This window comes from Atractosteus spatula, chromosome 8, assembly GCF_055471065.1.
Source record: "Atractosteus spatula isolate fAtrSpa1 chromosome 8, fAtrSpa1.hap1, whole genome shotgun sequence".
In the NCBI taxonomy this organism is placed as follows: Eukaryota; Metazoa; Chordata; class Actinopteri; order Semionotiformes; family Lepisosteidae; genus Atractosteus; species Atractosteus spatula.
In genome coordinates, this window is record NC_142713.1 from 1,146,361 (window position 1) to 1,163,098 (window position 16,738).

Here is a 16,738-nt window from a genome sequence, read left to right on the forward strand (position 1 = left end):
CGGTGCGCACATTATTTTTATTTAATGTGTTAAATCTTTTTTCAGGACTTGAATGTGTGTAGTAATATGTACCCCTGACGTTCTTTGCGTCTTGAACTGTTATGTGTGCTCTTGTCTGTATTGTCATTTCTGTTATTCTGTTATGCACAAATAAATAAAAAAACTATCACTCCTGGTCCGCACGTGTTCGCTCGTAGCCAAACACAAAGCGGAACCCATTCATTCTCTCACGTGACCGGGGGGGCTGCCGACGCAGCATTCAAACCCACCAATGAGGAACCCTCTCCCTTGGCAACGGACCGCCTCCCGCGTAACGTAAACCGGTTTGTTTTTCGTTGGAAAGGGCGCCCGGCCCAGGGGATATCCCATGATTCCCGCCGCCGGACTGTCGCAAAGTGTCGCGCTAGTGGCTGGAGCTCCTCCACCGGCGGCTGGCCGCCATTTTGTGGCTCATATAGCGAGGGGAGAGAAAGACGAGAGACCGAGATCGGGGACGGAGAGGTTCACATTTAAAATCAGTCGGGAACTGGAAGGCCCCCCTTTTTCCCGCTACTGGAGGCGCTGGGTCGCTGGTAGCCGCGGTTCCTGAGGGCGCAGAGTCGGCGAGCAGAGTGTTTTTCTTTCTGGCTTTGTGACCGTGCGGGGTGGATGCGGGATTGAGGTGAGTGGCACACGAGGCCTCCCCGTTCCTCCGGCGCAGGGGAGCGCGGAGAAACCCCCCCCCCCCCGTGTGTCTGCCCCCGGCGGGCGGGGGGGTGTCCGGGGAAACCGGGGCTCCTTTGCCCTGTCTCCCTCGGGTCCGGGGACAGCAGGGGATGGCGAGAGAGAGAGAGAGAGGCGATGCCGCCGGTTTGTAAACGATTCAGGTCTCCGTGGGGTCGGGAGTGTCGCACCCCTGGTGCGCGGGCCTCTCCGGTCCCCCTCCGGCATCCGGCTCCAAGAGTCAGGCGGGCTGCTTCCCTTCGGAAAGCCGCCTCTCAGTCTCGGTCGCTCCCGTTCGAACCCCGGCCCGACCGCACCGCAGGCGCCTGATGTGTCCTTTTCCCTATAGGACGCGTCGACGTGTTTGTGTCGTGTGGTGTGGTGTGGTGTGGGGAGGCGCGTCTCTCTCTCTCTCTCTCGAAACCGCTCGTGTGGATGTCCCTGTGATCGTGTAAGCTGGGGCCTGTGTCGGGAGTATTCATCGGGCCGTCCTGGAAGGCGATTCCCCCCCCCCCCACCGTGGACTCTTTCACCATGTATTGTGTTACGGCATGGAACCATGATGCCTTGAGCTGAGAACTGTTGCCACTCATCAGCGCAGTACAATGTGGAAAAAGTCCAAGGCGGTGTGGGCTTTCTATAGGCACCGTACCAAAGAAAAGCTGTATCCATTCTCGAGTTGTAATTATAATACTGCGTACGTGTTTGTGAGTTAATGTCTATCATGAATATATGGAAGAAATAAAACACTCAGTTTAGTAATCTGCAGAGTTTAGAGATCATGACCCGAGAGCCCGTGGGCCTCACAGTCACGGGGGACAGGGGGGCCTGAGGTCACTCTCTCCAGGCCGGGTGGGGGATATTTGCAGAGTAGACAGGATCTTCTGAAAGACCTCCACTGCATAGCTTCTTAACTGATCCCCTGGAATGTGGCTGGAAGTGTGGTCACGCACCACTCCTGTGCGCTGGGAGTGTGACAGGCAGACCTGGAAGTGGACCATATTTGTTAATACTGGTGTCTTAACTGTCAGTTCTTCATTCAGTGTGTGTGTATGAACCCCTCTCTCTCTCAGTGCAGTGTTAATGTACTGGAGTGTCCAGTCAGTGTGTGTGTATTAACCCCTCTCTCTCTCAGTGCAGTGTTAATGTACTGGAGTGTCCAGTCAGTGTGTGTGTATTAACCCCTCTCTCTCTCAGTGCAGTGTTAATGTACTGGAGTGTCCAGTCAGTGTGTCTGTATTAACCCCTCTCTCTCTCAGTGCAGTGTTAATGTACTGGAGTGTCCAGTCAGTGTGTGCGTATTAACCCCTCTCTCTCAGTGCAGTGTTAATGTACTGGAGTGTCCAGTCAGTGTGTGTGTATTAACCCCTCTCTCTCTCAGTGCAGTGTTAATGTACTGGAGTGTCCAGTCAGTGTGTGTGTATTAACCCCTCTCTCTCTCAGTGCAGTGTTAATGTACTGGAGTGTCCAGTCAGTGTGTGCGTATTAACCCCTCTCTCTCTCTCTCTCTCTCTCTCAGGTGAAAGATGACTCAGTTTCTGCCCCCTAACCTGCTGGCGCTCTTCGCCCCGCGGGATCCCATCCCTTACCTGCCCCCCCTGGAGAAGCTGCCCCATGAGAAGCACCACAACCAGCCCTACAGCGGCATCGCCCCCTTCATCAGGCACTTCGAGGTGAGTCCGGCCTCCGGCCCCCTGGCCCCCGGCCCCCCCGCCTGCGCCCTGCGCTGACGGCCCTCTGCCCTCTTGCCCCGCAGGACCCCCGAGATGCCCCCCCGCCGACCCGCGCGGAGACCCGGGAGGAGCGGCTGGAGAGGAAGGTAGGTCGGGCCCGGTCTGGACTCGGGTGGGGAGGGTGTGAGCCGGTGGGCTGTCTCTCACTCCCTCTCTCCGCTCCTGACAGAGGCGGGAGAAGATCGAGCGACGCCAGACGGTGGTGGAGGCCGAGCTGAAGCTGTGTGAGTGCGGGGGCCCTGTGTCGCCATGGAGGGGGGGGCTCTGTGTCAGCTGCCCTCCTGTGCTGACGCAGAAGAGCCCCTGTGTTTCCTGAGGGGGGGTGAGGGCTTGGTTTACTTTGTCTGGCTGTTTTATGGTTTGTTCAATCTCTCTCTCTCTCCCCCCCCCCCCCCCCCCCACAGGGGACCCCCACAACGACACCAACGCCCAGGGCGATGCCTTCAAGACCCTGTTCGTGGCGCGAGTGGTAAGGTTAATTCCGGGGCCAGATCCCGAGCCGGTTTCAGCCGCTGTCCGGTGTCCCGCTGGCGCCGGCGTTCCGGACTCCTAGAGCACCTCTGGGAGACGGTGGGGGGGGGGGGGGGTGCTCTCGCGGTTCGTGGCTGAGAGTCTGTACCCCTCGGCAGAAGCTCTGTGAGCAGGGAGAGGGTCTCCGGGCTGCAGGTGATGGTCTTTCTCACGATGGTCTTCTGAGCCCCTGTGGCCCTGAGGACACCTGCCTCACGGCAACACTGATGCAGCCTGGAGCCGCTCCTGGACTGTCCTCCCGAGCCCAGACAGACGCTCCCCTCCTGAAGTCCCCCTGAGCCCCAGAGGACTGTCTGCCCGAGCCCAGACAGAGCCGCTCCCCTCCTGAAGTCCCCCTGAGCCCCAGAGGACTGTCTGCCCGAGCCCAGACAGAGCCGCTCCCCTCCTGAAGTCCCCCTGAGCCCCAGAGGACTGTCTGCCCGAGCCCAGACAGAGCCGCTCCCCTCCTGAAGTCCCCCTGAGCCCCAGAGGACTGTCTGCCCGAGCCCAGACAGAGCCACTCCCCTCCTGAAGTCCCACTGAGCCCCAGAGGACTGTGCCCAAGCCCAGACAGACGCTCCCCTCCTGAAGTCCCCCTGAGCCCCAGAGGACTGTCTGCCCGAGCCCAGACAGAGCCGCTCCCCTCCTGAAGTCCCACTGACCCCCTCGATCCTCCCTGAGCCCCAGACACCCTCTCTCCCTGAGCCGCTCTTGGTGTTGGGCGCGAGTCGCTCACAGAAGTGCTCGTTGTGCAGCCTTGGCGGTCTCTCATACTCGTCCCACTGTTGCACCCAGAACCCCGGCCTGACAGTCCAGACGTCAGCCGGCCTCTCTCGTCCTCCGGGGGGACACGCCTGTACCCCCTGTCTGCTGGTGTGGAGTAGCCCCGATACACCACGGCCCCCCCTCCCTCCTCAGAGTGGGAGCTGCCTGGTGTGCAGCAGGTTTTTATCCATCAGGATCGATCTGTTCTGGGGTTTTAATTTTGTGTCGTACTTTAACTGGGGTGTTCTTGCACACGGATCTGAAACCCCCCCTTCTTCCTCCCGAGGCTGGGAAGAGGAACGTCTCCCCTTGTGGCTGAGCAGGTTTAACTGTAGGACGAGCAGCGTCAAGCGCCCGTCAGCGAGGGGCTGTCGCTCGCTGGGAGCGACGCTTCCTGCAGCGCGTCTCGGCTCCCAGCCGCGCTCGGGACGGGGTGTGTGCGCCCCCCCGCGCGCGCACACACACACACACACACACACACACACACACACACGTCGGGGTGCCTGCTGACTTGTGTGGGGCAGCGGGGAGACCTCTCTGTGCTGACCCGGTCCTCTCTCTGTGCTCGACCCCAGAACTACGACACCACGGAGTCCAAGCTGCGGCGCGAGTTCGAGGTCTACGGCCCCATCAAGCGGGTAAGGGCTCTGTGTGTGCGTGCCTGCGCGGGGTGGCGTGGGGGAGCTGGGGGGGGCTTGGGTCTGGGTTCGCCGATGTTGGCGGCGCGGGGTGGGTGGGGGCAGGGATTCGTGCCACTTGTGAGCCTTAAGTTTTCACTCGCCTGAGATGTAAATATTTTGAGATTTAAATTGAAATATAGTAACTTGTGGGAACAAGTAACCGGTTCTTTCCAAGCCCGAAAAGAGAAGGAAGAAGAACGCAGCGTTTCGGCCGTGGAGCCCTCTTCGGGTTTAATAGGATACGTCACCCGGAACAGGTGAAGAGGGCTCCACGGCCGAAACGCTGCGTTCTTCTTCCTTCTCTTTTCGGGCTTGGAAAGAACCGGTTACTTGTTCCTTTGGAGCCTGCGTGTGCTGACCCAGCTGCCCGCCTGATCGGATTTTAAGTATTTAGACGAGTTTGACACCAGCGCATCAGCACTGTCGTATAAGAGCGTCGTTTATTATTACTGGGCAGGGCTTCGTGTTTTACTTCATATCTAAATGAGATTAAGGGAATTTTATTATTATTATTACTACTACTGGGTGTGGAGGAGGGGTTTGTGCTCACTTGATTTCAGGATATTTAATGAACTAAACCAATGTGTCGGCAGTTTGGTTGCTGTATAAGGGAGGGACTATGAACTGTCCCTCCTGCAGTGGTATGGGGGGGGGGGGTGGGTTCGGCTGCCCGGACCCTCGTGCGTCTCGAGACCCCGCTGCGCCCTGATTCGTGGAGAGCAGCACGAGTGACCGCGTGTCCGTCTCCCCCCTCCAGATCTACATCGTCTACAACAAGAGGACGGGGAAGCCGCGAGGCTACGCCTTCATCGAGTACGAGCACGAGAGGGACATGCACTGTGAGTGTCCCCGCCCTCCGCAGCCTGCACGCGCGCGCGCACACCCTAACACACACACACCAGGGCCAGCTGGGGAGGACAGCACAGAATCCCTCTGTAAGAAACACACAGCTGGACAGGAGGCACAGTGAGAGAGAGGAGATCACAGAATCCGTAAGAAACAGGATTCGGAGAGAGTACTACACACCCCCACACAGCGGGGCAGGAGGCACACTGAGAGAGTACTACACACCCCCACACAGCGGGGCAGGAGGCACACTGAGAGAGTACTACACACCCCCACACAGCGGGGCAGGAGGCACACTGAGAGAGTACTACACACCCACACACAGAGCGGGGCAGGAGGCACACTGAGAGTGTACTCCACACCCCCACACAGAGCGGGGCAGGAGGCACACTGAGAGTGTACTTCACACCCCCACACAGAGCGGGGCAGGAGGCACACTGAGAGTGTACTCTACACCCCCACACAGCGGGGCAGGAGGCACACTGAGAGTGTACTCCACACCCCCACACAGCGGGGCAGGAGGCACACTGAGAGTGTACTCCACACCCCCACACAGCGGGGCAGGAGGCACACTGAGAGAGTACCCCACACCCACACAGAGTGGGGCAGGAGGCACACTGAGAGAGTACCCCACACCCACACAGAGCGGGGCAGGAGGCACACTGAGAGAGTACCCCACACCCACACAGAGCGGGGCAGGAGGCACACTGAGAGAGTACCCCACACCCACACAGAGCGGGGCAGGAGGCACACTGAGAGAGTACCCCACACCCACACAGAGCGGGGCAGGAGGCACACTGAGAGAGTACCCCACACCCACACACACACAGCGGGACAGGAGGCACACAGAGAGAGTACCCCACACCTACACACGCTCACACAGCGGGACAGGAGGCACACAGAGAGTACCCCACACGTACACACACACACACACACACAGCGGGACAGGAGCTCTCGTTTTGAATGTCTGCCGCGCACGGTCTAGCATGCGGGGGGCGGGGGGCGGCGTGTCGTGGCACTTGAGGCCTTCAGAACGAGACCCCCCGGCCCCCTCGAGAGCAGAGCGTGGGGCTCAGGCCGGCCAGCCCTCGCCGAGCCCCCAGCCACGCTCGGGGGGGCCCCTGGCCTATCCGGTGGTCCCGAGCTCATCCGGGCTCTTGCCCTGTGGCTGGGGGGGGGGGGGTGGGGGGTGGTAGGGGGGCAGGCTGGGGCACATCACGGGGGCCGGCGGCCTGGGCCGGCGGCGAGAGGGGTCCGAAACGGGACCGGGCCGAAGGTAAGTCCGCTGTCCGGTGCCGCGGGGGGGGGGGGGGTTTGGTTGTCGTGGCGATGCCTCCCTGTGATCTCCAGCCTGGGGGGTGTTGGCGGGATGGGCGGCGGGTGACAGCCTGTCTTATTATATCGTTTACAACCGAGTCGCACCGGCGCGGAGCCCCAACACGGAGCCTCCGAGGGGCGCCCCGAGCAGCCTGCTCGCCCGGTGCAGTCTGGGGGGGCCTTGTGAAAGACCCCCGACCCCGATCCCCGTGTTTCCCTGGCTGAAGAGCCCCACTGCGACGTGTCGGGGGGGGGGGGATAAAAGGTTGTGCTTGTGGGGGGCTGGGGGGGTGGAGCTGGCGTGGTGTTTTTGGGTGGGGCGTCTCCCGCTGGGGCTGCGGTCCCGCAGGGCGACCGGGCGGGGCGTCTCTGGGGTCTCCTGCTCCGCCCGGGAGAGTGGGCGGGGTCCCCGCCCGGCCGCCCTGCCGGCCCCGGAGCTCGGCGGGGTTGGGGTCCGCGGCTGGGGGGGTGGGGGCGCTGCGAGAGTGTGAGCTGCACCAGGCTGCCCGGGAGGCTGTATTAACTGTGTGTTGTTCTCATTGTCACTGCAGCCGCCTAAATCTCGATGGCTTTTGGCCAGAGCTGGCTTGCAGATGATGCTTTTGGGGGTACACCCTACTACCACTCTGCTCAGTGTATGGTTGGTATGATGGGTTTGTATATGATGGGTAAGGTTTATCTTTTTCACCAAGCGTAGGAGTTGAGAGAGAGAGAGAGAGAGGGTTAAAAAAACAAAGTCTTAAAAAGTTCAGTTTTTTTTTTTAACAAACCCTTTAAAAGCACACACATAGCAAACACCCCAAGTCTTTGCGGGGGGCCCTGCCCGCGAGGGGGAGGAGAGAGGTTCTCGGGGAGTGTTTCTCCCGTGGGAGCTGCAGGTCAGTCAGGGGTGCCCGGGCCCGGCTGGGCCGGACAGCGGTAGAGTGTATGGTCAGGGCCACACTGTTACCTGCGAGTTTCACTGGCTGGAGGCTCACGTCTGCCCGGCCTGGGGAGCAGGCTTCTCCTTCCTTTCTGTTTGTTTATTTTTTTTGTTCTGTGCTTGACCCTGAAGTTGATTCTCCTCCACGACTCCCAACCCCCCCCCCCCCCCCTTCTCCCCTCTTTCCCCCGACTCCCGACCTCCATTTAAAAAACGTGGTTCTGTGCTTTGGCTTTTCTGCGACGGTGTGCACGTCCAGCAGTCCGCACTGCCGCCGCCGCCTCCTTCGCCGTTGAGAAGCCCAGGGTCTCTCGAGGTGCGAAGCAGGCGCGCGGATTCGTTTTTTTTTTACCCCCCCAAAAAAAATCCTTTGCCACCAGCTTGGCGCCACTGTCGCGGTTCTCCGGGGCGCGCGCGCGCGCGCACGCACGCCTGTGCCGCGCCCCCTTTTCCTTCTGTCCCTGCGGGGCTCTCCGGCGCCCGGTCTGCTCCGTCTCGGCTGGGCAGGGACGGGCCTGGAGGGCCCGGTGTCCCCTGAGCGAGCCTCTGTGCGTCTAAGGGCCACCCAGAGCGACTGTTCCCACAAGGCCCTGGCCTCGGAGTCGCTGGCGTGAGGGTGAGCCCCCTGCCCCGGGCCCCCAGTCTGTGGGTCGAGAGGGGGCCCAGCGCCCTGTTGTAAGAGTCCCGCCCCCCCAGTGTTTCTATGCCGGGCGCCCCCGTTCTGCCCCGCGTTGTCACGATTCCAGCACAGGAGGGAGCCCCGAGTTAAGGCGTGACGAAGAGGAGCTTGTGTAAGTTTCGGGTGTGTAGGATGGTGTAAGTATGGTGTCGGGGGGAGCCGCAGGTAAGAGTCGGGGGCGGCTGCCCCGCTCCTGTGCGCTGGGGGCGGGGTGGTAGTGTGGCCCCCCCCAGTTTGAGGAAGCGGGGGGCCAGCCGAGCTCCTGTACCGGTCGGGACCGTCGGGGAGGTGAGGTCACGGGCAGCGCAGGGAGGAGAGAGCCGGGAGGACGAGGGTAGGGCCAGCGTGTTGTCCACTGGTGGCTCGGGGAGACCGGACGCGCACGCACACGCGCGCGCACACGCGGGCTTGCTCTGGTGCCGCTCCGCGCCGCTGGGCTGTGGTGAGGCGGCCCCGGCGGCGGCGCTGGCGTCGGGCGTGGAGGTCTTCGGCCACGGCGTGCGCGGGAGACGGGGGAGGGGAGCACGGCGACTGGTTCGTCGTTCTGGCCTCTCTCGTGTCGTTCCGGGAGAGGGGGGAGGGGCGTGGGGGTGTGGAGTGGGGGGGGGGTTAGTGTAGCAGGCGCTGCGTTTGTGTCTTAAAGAGGGGTGTGCTGTGCTTCGGAGGTGGAGACGGGGTGCGGCGGAGCTGGCGCTACTCCGGCCAGAGGGGAGCCCTCTTCCCGGGCGGGATGACCGGTCCGCGCGGTGCGGCTCTCGCAGGGCCTGACGCGGGTGAGCGGTTTCCCCGGGGCAGAGGTCTCCCCTCCAGCGGAGCTCGTCCGGGGGCGCGCTGGGTTGTGGTAAGGCAACCCCAGGTTTCGAGGTGTGCCGGCGGCCAGAGGGGCGCAGACGCGGGCCGTTATGAAAGTCGCGCTCTAAGGCAGAAGTGCTTCAGAGAGTCGGTCGCGCCAGGCTGCCTTGTCGGTAGCGTGAGGCTGGGGGGGGGGCTTTCTTCCTGAAACGGGGGAGGCGGCGTTCCTGCCCCAGACAACCCAGCTGTGTCCGATCCGAAGAGCGTCCCCGGAGCGTCCTGTGGGCAGGCCTCCGATCCCTCCATCCCTGCCCCGGACACACACGGGGGGAGAGAGAGAGAGAGAGAAGCAGAGGAGTGGCTAAAGAGAGGTTTGGTGGACTGGTAGGAGAGCTGTGGCTGGGCTCGCTTCTGGGACTGTACGGCGCTGGAGGCGAAACCGTTCGATCGTCAGTGGGTTAGCACCGTTAACCCCCCCCCCCCGTACGCCTCCCTTTGTTTTGGGGTTCCTGGGTTCCCCGCCCATCATGCTTTGCCAGTTAGCGGCGGCGGCCCGTCGCGGGCCTGAAGGGGACCTTCGCGTCTCGGCGGGGTGGAGGAGGCGGCCAGGGGTGACCCCAGTTTGATTTGGTCTCGTCTGGACCCCCAGTCGGAGCCGGGCTCTCGTTCTCCTGGAGGCTGGCGTCTCGGCACTAGCGTGGGTGAGCTCTGGCGCAGGGGTCTGAGTGAGTGGTTGACGTGCAGGCGGTCGGGCCGATCTAGGGCTTGGGCTCGACGCCGAAAGAGCTGTAGAGCTTTTCCTGAGGCTCGGCGGGGTTGAGTATTTTACGGTAGCTGGGGGTGGAACGTTTCCACTGGAAGCAGTGACGCGCTGTAGCACAGCTGTGAATTTACCCGCCTCTGGTGGGAGAAAGACATGGTCTGGTCTGGGTAAGGCTTTTTTCCCCTGACATGGGGGACTCAGTTTCACACGTGTGTGTGTGTGTGGGGGGGGGGGAGGAGTTAAGTTCTTACCTCACGGTGCTCGCTAGCAGTTGAGAGTGGAAGAGGCCCCTCTTGACGCAGAGGGTGGCGGGGGCGTGGAGCAAGCCGCCCAGCTGCGTCTCCGGAGGCCGACACCCTGGCTTCTGTCGAGGAGCTGCCGGATGAGATCCTGGGATCAGGGAGCTCCTAACTGTCCTCGGCCGACGGTCGAAGTGTGGAGGAAAGCGCAGCGGTTTGAAAAGGTGACAGCGGGATTGCGATTAATGTTTAATTGGTTAATTGCTGCCGAGAGCGGTGGAGGAAACGCGAGGGAGGTTGAGACGGGCTTGTGTCCGGTCCTGTTATGCCGCAGAGCTCAGTCCTGCTAACCCCCCGTGAGTGTAGTTTGTATCGGCTGCTGTCCTGCGGTGACACTTTGTGTCTCCAGGTCCAAAACGCGCTGAGTTTATAAGTACAGTGGCTTCTCCTTTGTCACGCAAGGACCTCCCCACAGACAGGGGGACACTTGAAAGCACTTGAAGAGGCTTCATTAATGCTTCTGAAATGTTTCGCAGGAGAAGGGTAAGACTTGTGCAGGTATTGCTGTTTGCTTTTGTTTTTAAAAGGTCCTGGGTTTCGGTGAGCAGAACTCGCGTCTGAGAGTGGGAGGAAAAAGTCTGTACCAGGTTGCTTTCAGAAAAGGGTTTCAAAGATGTGTTGATTTTCAGCAATATGAGTTATTTGTTAAATGCTTTCTGTTACGAGCTTGAACTTGTGCACCTTAACAAAAACAAAAAGTTGTTGCCGAGCTGTGTTGGGGTTCATGCTGCATAACAGCCCAGACTGGACCGGCGATCTCTGGACTGTGGGGGTACAGCGTGACCCAGACTGGACCAGCGATCTCTGGACTGTGGGGGTACAGTGTGACCCAGACTGGACCGGCGATCTCTGGACTGTAGGGGTACAGTTGTGACCCAGACTGGACCGGCGATCTCTGGACTGTGGGGGTACAGCGTGACCCAGACTGGACCGGCGATCTCTGGACTGTAGGGGTACAGTTGTGACCCAGACTGGACCGGCAATCTCTGGACTGTGGGGGTAAAGCGTGACCCAGACTGGACCGGCGATCTCTGGGCTAGAGGTCCCTCTCTGCTCTGACTGATCGTCTTAAGTGTGACCCACGAGGAATCTCGGAGTTAAACGATATCCAGTGAGGATGTGCGCTGTTGTCCCAGAGCGTTTGACAGTGGTGTTTGTGCAGTGAGTCTGCTGGGATGTTCAGTGTCCTATGTGTGTTGTGTGTTGAATCTTCCTCTGTCAACGTGGGAAAGAAAGCACTGTGGCTAACTCTGCTTTAGAAGCTGGAGGTTTGTTTCCCTCAAGCCGGAGGGCTTTGTGAAGGGCTGTGTAAGGTGACGGGCTGTTGGGACAGGTAATTTGGCGGGAGGAAAACTGGAGAGGTGCTGTGTGGCTCGAGAGGACCGGGGCGCGAGCCTCTCGTTGGTAAACCTGCGTCCGAGATGGCGGGGGAGAGAGAGGATCCCGAGACGAGGCTGCCAGGAGAAGTTTGGGGGTTACCGAGACGCCCCCGTGAGCAAGAAGGGATGGCGAGTGTACCCCTTTTCTGACTGCTTGTCTGATCACCAAAGAGCAGGGCGTGTTTCCTGTCCCCTCAGGATTTGTGTTTTGGTCAGCCCTCGCAGATCTGGAAACCCATCAGTGACCAATGTCCAGCTGGGAGTTTTTTCCCCATTGAGATTGGGGAGACCTCTGCAGATTCCCAACCCCTCGTTTTTCCTCCCCCCACACCCCCTTAAGGTCTTATGGTTAAGCTTTCTTTCCTGATCTCCGTTTGAGGTGGCCAGCAGGCCGGCCGAGCCGTGGCGAGACTCGGTCCCTTTGCAGGTTGGTAAGAGGTCTGGGGGTAAGTGGTGAGGTGTGTTTTCCCAGGTAACGGGGTTCCCTCTGGGTGAGGTGCAGGGGCTGGTGCTGTTTTAGCTGCTGTGCCTTGCTGGTGTGAGATTCATGTCTCGGCGCAGAGAGCTTCTGGTTGAAGAAGAAATGGCCTGAGGAGGAGGAGGAGGAGCTGACAGAAGGTCCGGTTTGGTTTCGTTGGCACAGCTGCAACTTTCGTAGGCGGGGTTTTTGTTAAGGGATCGTGTTTTGGTGGGGGATCGGCTTCGGTAAGTCTGAAGACCAAGCGATGGGAGCGCCAGACGACCCCTGCGCCCTGTTTTGACCCCTCGCTGGCTGCAGTGACCTTTAGGAGTTTCCTTTCCATCGAAGAGCGCGAAGAGTGTGCGACGTGGCCGTTCTCAGAAGGCCCGGTAGGGGAAGGGGTGCCCTGCGGCGTCTCGAGCTCCAGGAGGTCAGAGGTCGCAGACGCTGCGCTCGTGCTGCTTGGGAAGAGCTGCAGAGACCTTCGGCACGGAGATGCCAGGCTCCGCCCTTCGGAAAGAGCCGCCATGACTTCCAGACCTCGCACGCTTGACCGATCCCTCTCGCTCGAGACAAAAGGGGCGAACGGGATGTCAAATGAGAGTGAGACCTTGTTTTGGGGTGCAGCCTACATCTTGGGGGGGGGGGGGGGGACACCTGACAACTCTTGACTGCTGAATATAGGTTTGCAAGCTCCTGATCCATATGTAAAACGAGCCATGAGACCGAGTTGCAGGTACAGCTGGATCTCGGCAGCGCTCCGGCATTCGAGCCTGACGACCCGATGAAATGTCTGCTCCCTTCCCCGTTTAGTTCTGCAGCACAGTTCTGTAACAGTACAGGGACAGTCGTCGGCGGTCAGAGCTTGGCCTGTTTCCTAGTTGAGCGTAGCGTGCAGTATCATCAGAAACCACTAGGCTGCCTCACTGTACTGTAGTATTGCTGTAGTCCCACACTGCCTCACTGTGCTGTACTGTAGTATAGCTACTGTCACTGCTGTGCTGTAGTATAGCTGTACTCCCGCACTGCCTTACTCACTGTACTGAAGTGTAACAGTACTGTTATTGTACAAGTCACTGTGCTGTTATAGTACAGTATTAGTGTAGTACACCGCATCACCCATTACAAATTGCTGAGCTGCCTCAGCTACTGACCTTCGACCAGTGGGTAGCGATATTGTCTTAAAGGTTGTTGATCCCATAATACTGTAGTATTCGTGTAGCAGATTTAGACTCTTGGCTCTGGATAATTTTGTGCCCTTTTTTGTTTTTTACCCGTTTGGTGTGAGAATCTCTCCATATCCATGTCCTGGGTTCGGACAGCTCTCCAGCCCTCCACAGTGCATTGTGGGTACCCAGGAGTCTCGGTGTGCTGGGCTGCTCACGTGCGTATGAGTATTGAGAGGGGAGCTCTGTCGCCATCGCCCCCCCCACCCCCTCCCCCGAGGGGATGGACTGGGCTGCGGGTGACGGTCAGCCAGCGGCCAGTGCTGACCTGAACGCTGACCCTGGTCGGTCTTGAGTGTCTCCCGCACGTTTGAGGCCAGGCCGGGGGGGGCGGGGAGGCCGGCGGCTGCTGGGGCTTGCGGGCGGGGTTGAAGGAGCGTTTCACTTAACCTTTTCCCCCCCTCCGTGGGCGTTTCCCCTCTCCTCCTCCTCCTCCTCCTCCTCCCTTTCCCCTCTCCTCCTCCGTTCCTCGAGCAGCGGCCTACAAGCACGCTGATGGGAAGAAGATTGACGGCCGGCGTGTGCTGGTGGACGTGGAGAGAGGACGCACGGTGAAAGGGTGGCGCCCCCGCAGGCTAGGTGAGGAACTGCGCGCCGACCTCCAACCTCGACCTCTCGGCCTCGCCCGCCTTCCCGCCTCCCGTTTCCCTGTCCATCTCGTGTTTTTTTTTCTTTGTTCCCCAGCTCCTCTCTGTACGTCTCTCTTCCCGGGTTTCCCCCCCCCTCCTGCCGTTTTCCCTGGGCTTCCGTTCGCTCTGCTCCACGAGCGATCCGGCCCGGAGCTGAAAACCCGCGCGATTCTGTGTGTTTTTTCCCCAGGAGGGGGTCTGGGCGGCACGAGGCGAGGCGGAGCGGATGTCAACATCAAGCACTCCGGGAGAGACGACACCTCCCGATACGACGAGCGGTCAGTGCAGTGCGTGCTTGCCGGGGCTCCGCCGGGGGGTCTGTGACCGGGCCGGGGAAGGGGGGGTGTGTGTTTGTGTGTGTGTGCGTGCGTGACTTGTTCTGTTTTGTTAAGGTGGTTCGGTGATGTCTGCTACCTCCTACCTCTCCTTGAACCAGTATTGTTCCTTGTCTTCGTGCTCCCCGCGGTCCTCTGCTCCCATCCCTTTCTCCGAGTTCTACCTGCCTACGTCATCTTTCTCTCCTGTCCCCTCAGATCTTTCGCTCGCTTGCTCTGGTCTGTTGCTCTCGCCTTCACCCCCCGCCCCGCTCTCGCTCTGGTCTGTCGCTATTGTCTTCATCCCCTTCTCTGCTCTCGCTCGCTTGCTCTGGTCTATCGCCTTTATCCCCCCTCTCGGGTCTCTCGCTCGCTTGCTCTGGTCTGTCGCCTTTATCCCCCCTCTCGGGTCTCTCACTCGCTTGCTCTGGTCTGTCGCTATCGCCTTCATCCCCTCTGTTCTCGCTCGCTTGCTCTGGTCTATTGACTGTATCCCACCCTTTCTCTGGTCTGTTGCTCTCGCTCGCTCTCTCTCTGGTTTTGACGCTCTCGCTCGCTTGCTCTTGTCTGTCGCTCTCGCCTTCATCCCCTCCTCTGCTCTCGCTCGCTCTGTCTGGTCTTGTCGCCGTCTCGTCATCTCACCCTTCTCTCTTGCCCCCCCCCCCACAGGGACCGCGACAGAGGCGACCGAGGAGACCGCCGGGCGGAGCGCAGCCGCGAGAGGGACCGGGACAAGGACCGGGTGGAGCGGCGGCGGTCCCGCTCCAGGGAGCGCCGGCGCCGCAGCCGGTCCCGCGAGCGGGAGAGGGACAGGGGAGCGGAGCGGTCGGGGCCGCTGGGGGCCGGGGGCGGCCTGGGAGGGGGTGAGGAGGGCGTCGTGGGCGGCGGCGGCGGCGGCCGGCGGAGGGAGCGGGAGAGGGAGAGGGGCGGCGCAGGGGTGGGCGGCGCCGGCCCCGGCCCCGGCGGGGACAGCCGCAGCAGGGAGCGGAGCCGGGACCGCGAGCGGAAGAGGAGGAGCCGGAGCCGCGACCGCAAGCGGGATCGCGAGAGGGGGAAGGAGGAGGGCGGCGGCGCCGGGGGCGAGGGCGGCATGGCACCGGGGCCGGACGGCCCCGGGGAGGGCGGGAGCGCCGGCGAGGACCCGGCCCTGGCCGACCCGGCCTCCGCCCGGGATGAGGGCCCCGGCGAGGGGCCCGACGAGAGGGGGCGGGACCGGGACCGCGACCGGGACAGGGAGCGGGACCGGGACAGGAGGCGCAGCCACCGGGACAAGGACCGCGAGCGGGACCGGGACCGGAGGCGGGGCGACCGGGAGCGCGACCGCGACCGGGAGCACAAGAGGGAGCGGGGCGAGAGGGAGCGGGAGCGCCGCGACGAGCGCGCCCCGCCGCCCAGCGCCCCCCAGCACCTCCCGCCCTCGCTGCAGGACGGGGGCAGCAGCGGCGCCGGCGACCTGCCCCTGCCCCTGCCCCTGCCCGAGGAGGGCAGCCAGGACGGGCTGATGGACCAGGACTCCCTGCAGTCGGGCGAGGGGTACCTCTCCAACGAGAACGGCTACAAGATGGAGCCCCCCGTGGAGGGGTACTGAGAGGGCTCGGGGTGGGGGGGGGGGCGGTCCGGGTCCGATTGCGGCGCTGGGTGGGAGGGGTCGGCGGACGGTCCACTGAGCTTCTCAAGGCCTTGCTACGGTTTTTTTTGCTGTTTTTTTTTTTTACATTTCGTGCGAGTAATGTCCGTCTTCGCCCCCCCCCCCTCCTCCTCCTCCTCCTCCTCCTCCCCCCCCCCCCCCCCCCCCCCTCCCCGTTTTGCTCGTTTTGGAGACGTGTGGTCCGCGCTGCGGTCGGGCTCGGCGGCGTGCGCCTTCCCTGCTGTAAGAAAGGGGTTTCAATCCTCGAGATGCTGCAGCCCGGCGCGCGGGACACGGCGGGGGTCGGTGGAGGGGGGGCAGTGTGGACGTTGTTTGGCGTCGCCCCGAAAGCAGACGCTTCCGAAGACGGACGGCGGGGGGGTGGGGGGGGTGGTCTTGTCCCGCGCGCAGCCCGCTCGTGCTGAGCACAATCATGGACTTCCTGCCGCGCGGCGGGGCTGGCTGCTGGGAGTGGTGGACGAGAGAGAGACGCGCTCGGCCCCTGGGGGTCCCTGGTTTCTGGGTGGTACGGGTTTGGGGTGGGGTGGGGGGGGTTTAAGAGGAAATTTGCCTGTTTCCGGTAAGTTCGTTCGTTATAAATACGTGTATATTTTTTCTGTTTTGTATAGGTTCTGAAACCCGTGTTGAGATGGTCGTTTTCCTGGGGGGGGGGGGGAGGGCGGTGAGCACGCGGGGTTGTCTCTGCTCACACGGGCACGCGTGTTCTGGTCGGTCTGTCACGCGTGGCGTCACGCCTTCGTGTTCTTTCCAATAAAGTCGTTTTTTTTTATTTAACGCAGTGTGGATTTTTTATTTGGGGGGGGGGGGGGGGCTGCTGAGTGTTTGTTTTTCTTGTCGGACTTGATCTGTGTCGGGGCAGGAGGGGGCTGGTCCTGCCCTCAGACGTAGGACGCAGTGGAGGAATGGCGCTGCCCACAGGGGGGCGCTCTGCTACCTGCTACTGCTAAACGGAAAGCACTTAGTACAGCAGTGTACTGTCATGGTGGAATATGACCCAGTCCAGACTGGACCGGTGATCTCTGGACTGTGGGGGTACAGTGTGACCCAGACTGAACCGGTGATCTCTGGACTGTG

At 61.5% G+C, this 16,738-nt stretch overlaps 1 protein-coding gene and 1 non-coding gene across 3 annotated transcripts; both read left to right on the forward strand.

Moving 5' to 3' along the window:
* Positions 1 to 437: 437 nt before the first annotated feature.
* On the forward strand, positions 438 to 16,433 carry snrnp70 (small nuclear ribonucleoprotein 70 (U1)). Of its 2 annotated transcripts, none has more exons than XM_088923103.1 (10): positions 438 to 661; positions 2,222 to 2,375; positions 2,459 to 2,521; positions 2,605 to 2,659; positions 2,840 to 2,904; positions 4,286 to 4,348; positions 5,148 to 5,229; positions 13,551 to 13,652; positions 13,893 to 13,989; positions 14,686 to 16,433. In XM_088923103.1, exons 2-10 carry the CDS (start codon positions 2,229 to 2,231, stop codon positions 15,602 to 15,604), a joined length of 1,593 nt encoding a protein of 530 aa, XP_088779229.1. In that variant the 5' UTR covers positions 438 to 661; positions 2,222 to 2,228; the 3' UTR covers positions 15,605 to 16,433. The 2 variants fall into 2 exon arrangements, with proteins under 2 accessions (XP_088779229.1, XP_088779230.1); XM_088923104.1 differs by having other exon boundaries at positions 13,893 to 13,980.
* Positions 3,097 to 3,182, forward strand: LOC148828994 (small nucleolar RNA SNORD35). The gene has a single exon (XR_016091511.1). It is a non-coding gene; the product is annotated as a small nucleolar RNA SNORD35 (small nucleolar RNA).
* Positions 16,434 to 16,738: the final 305 nt, after the last annotated feature.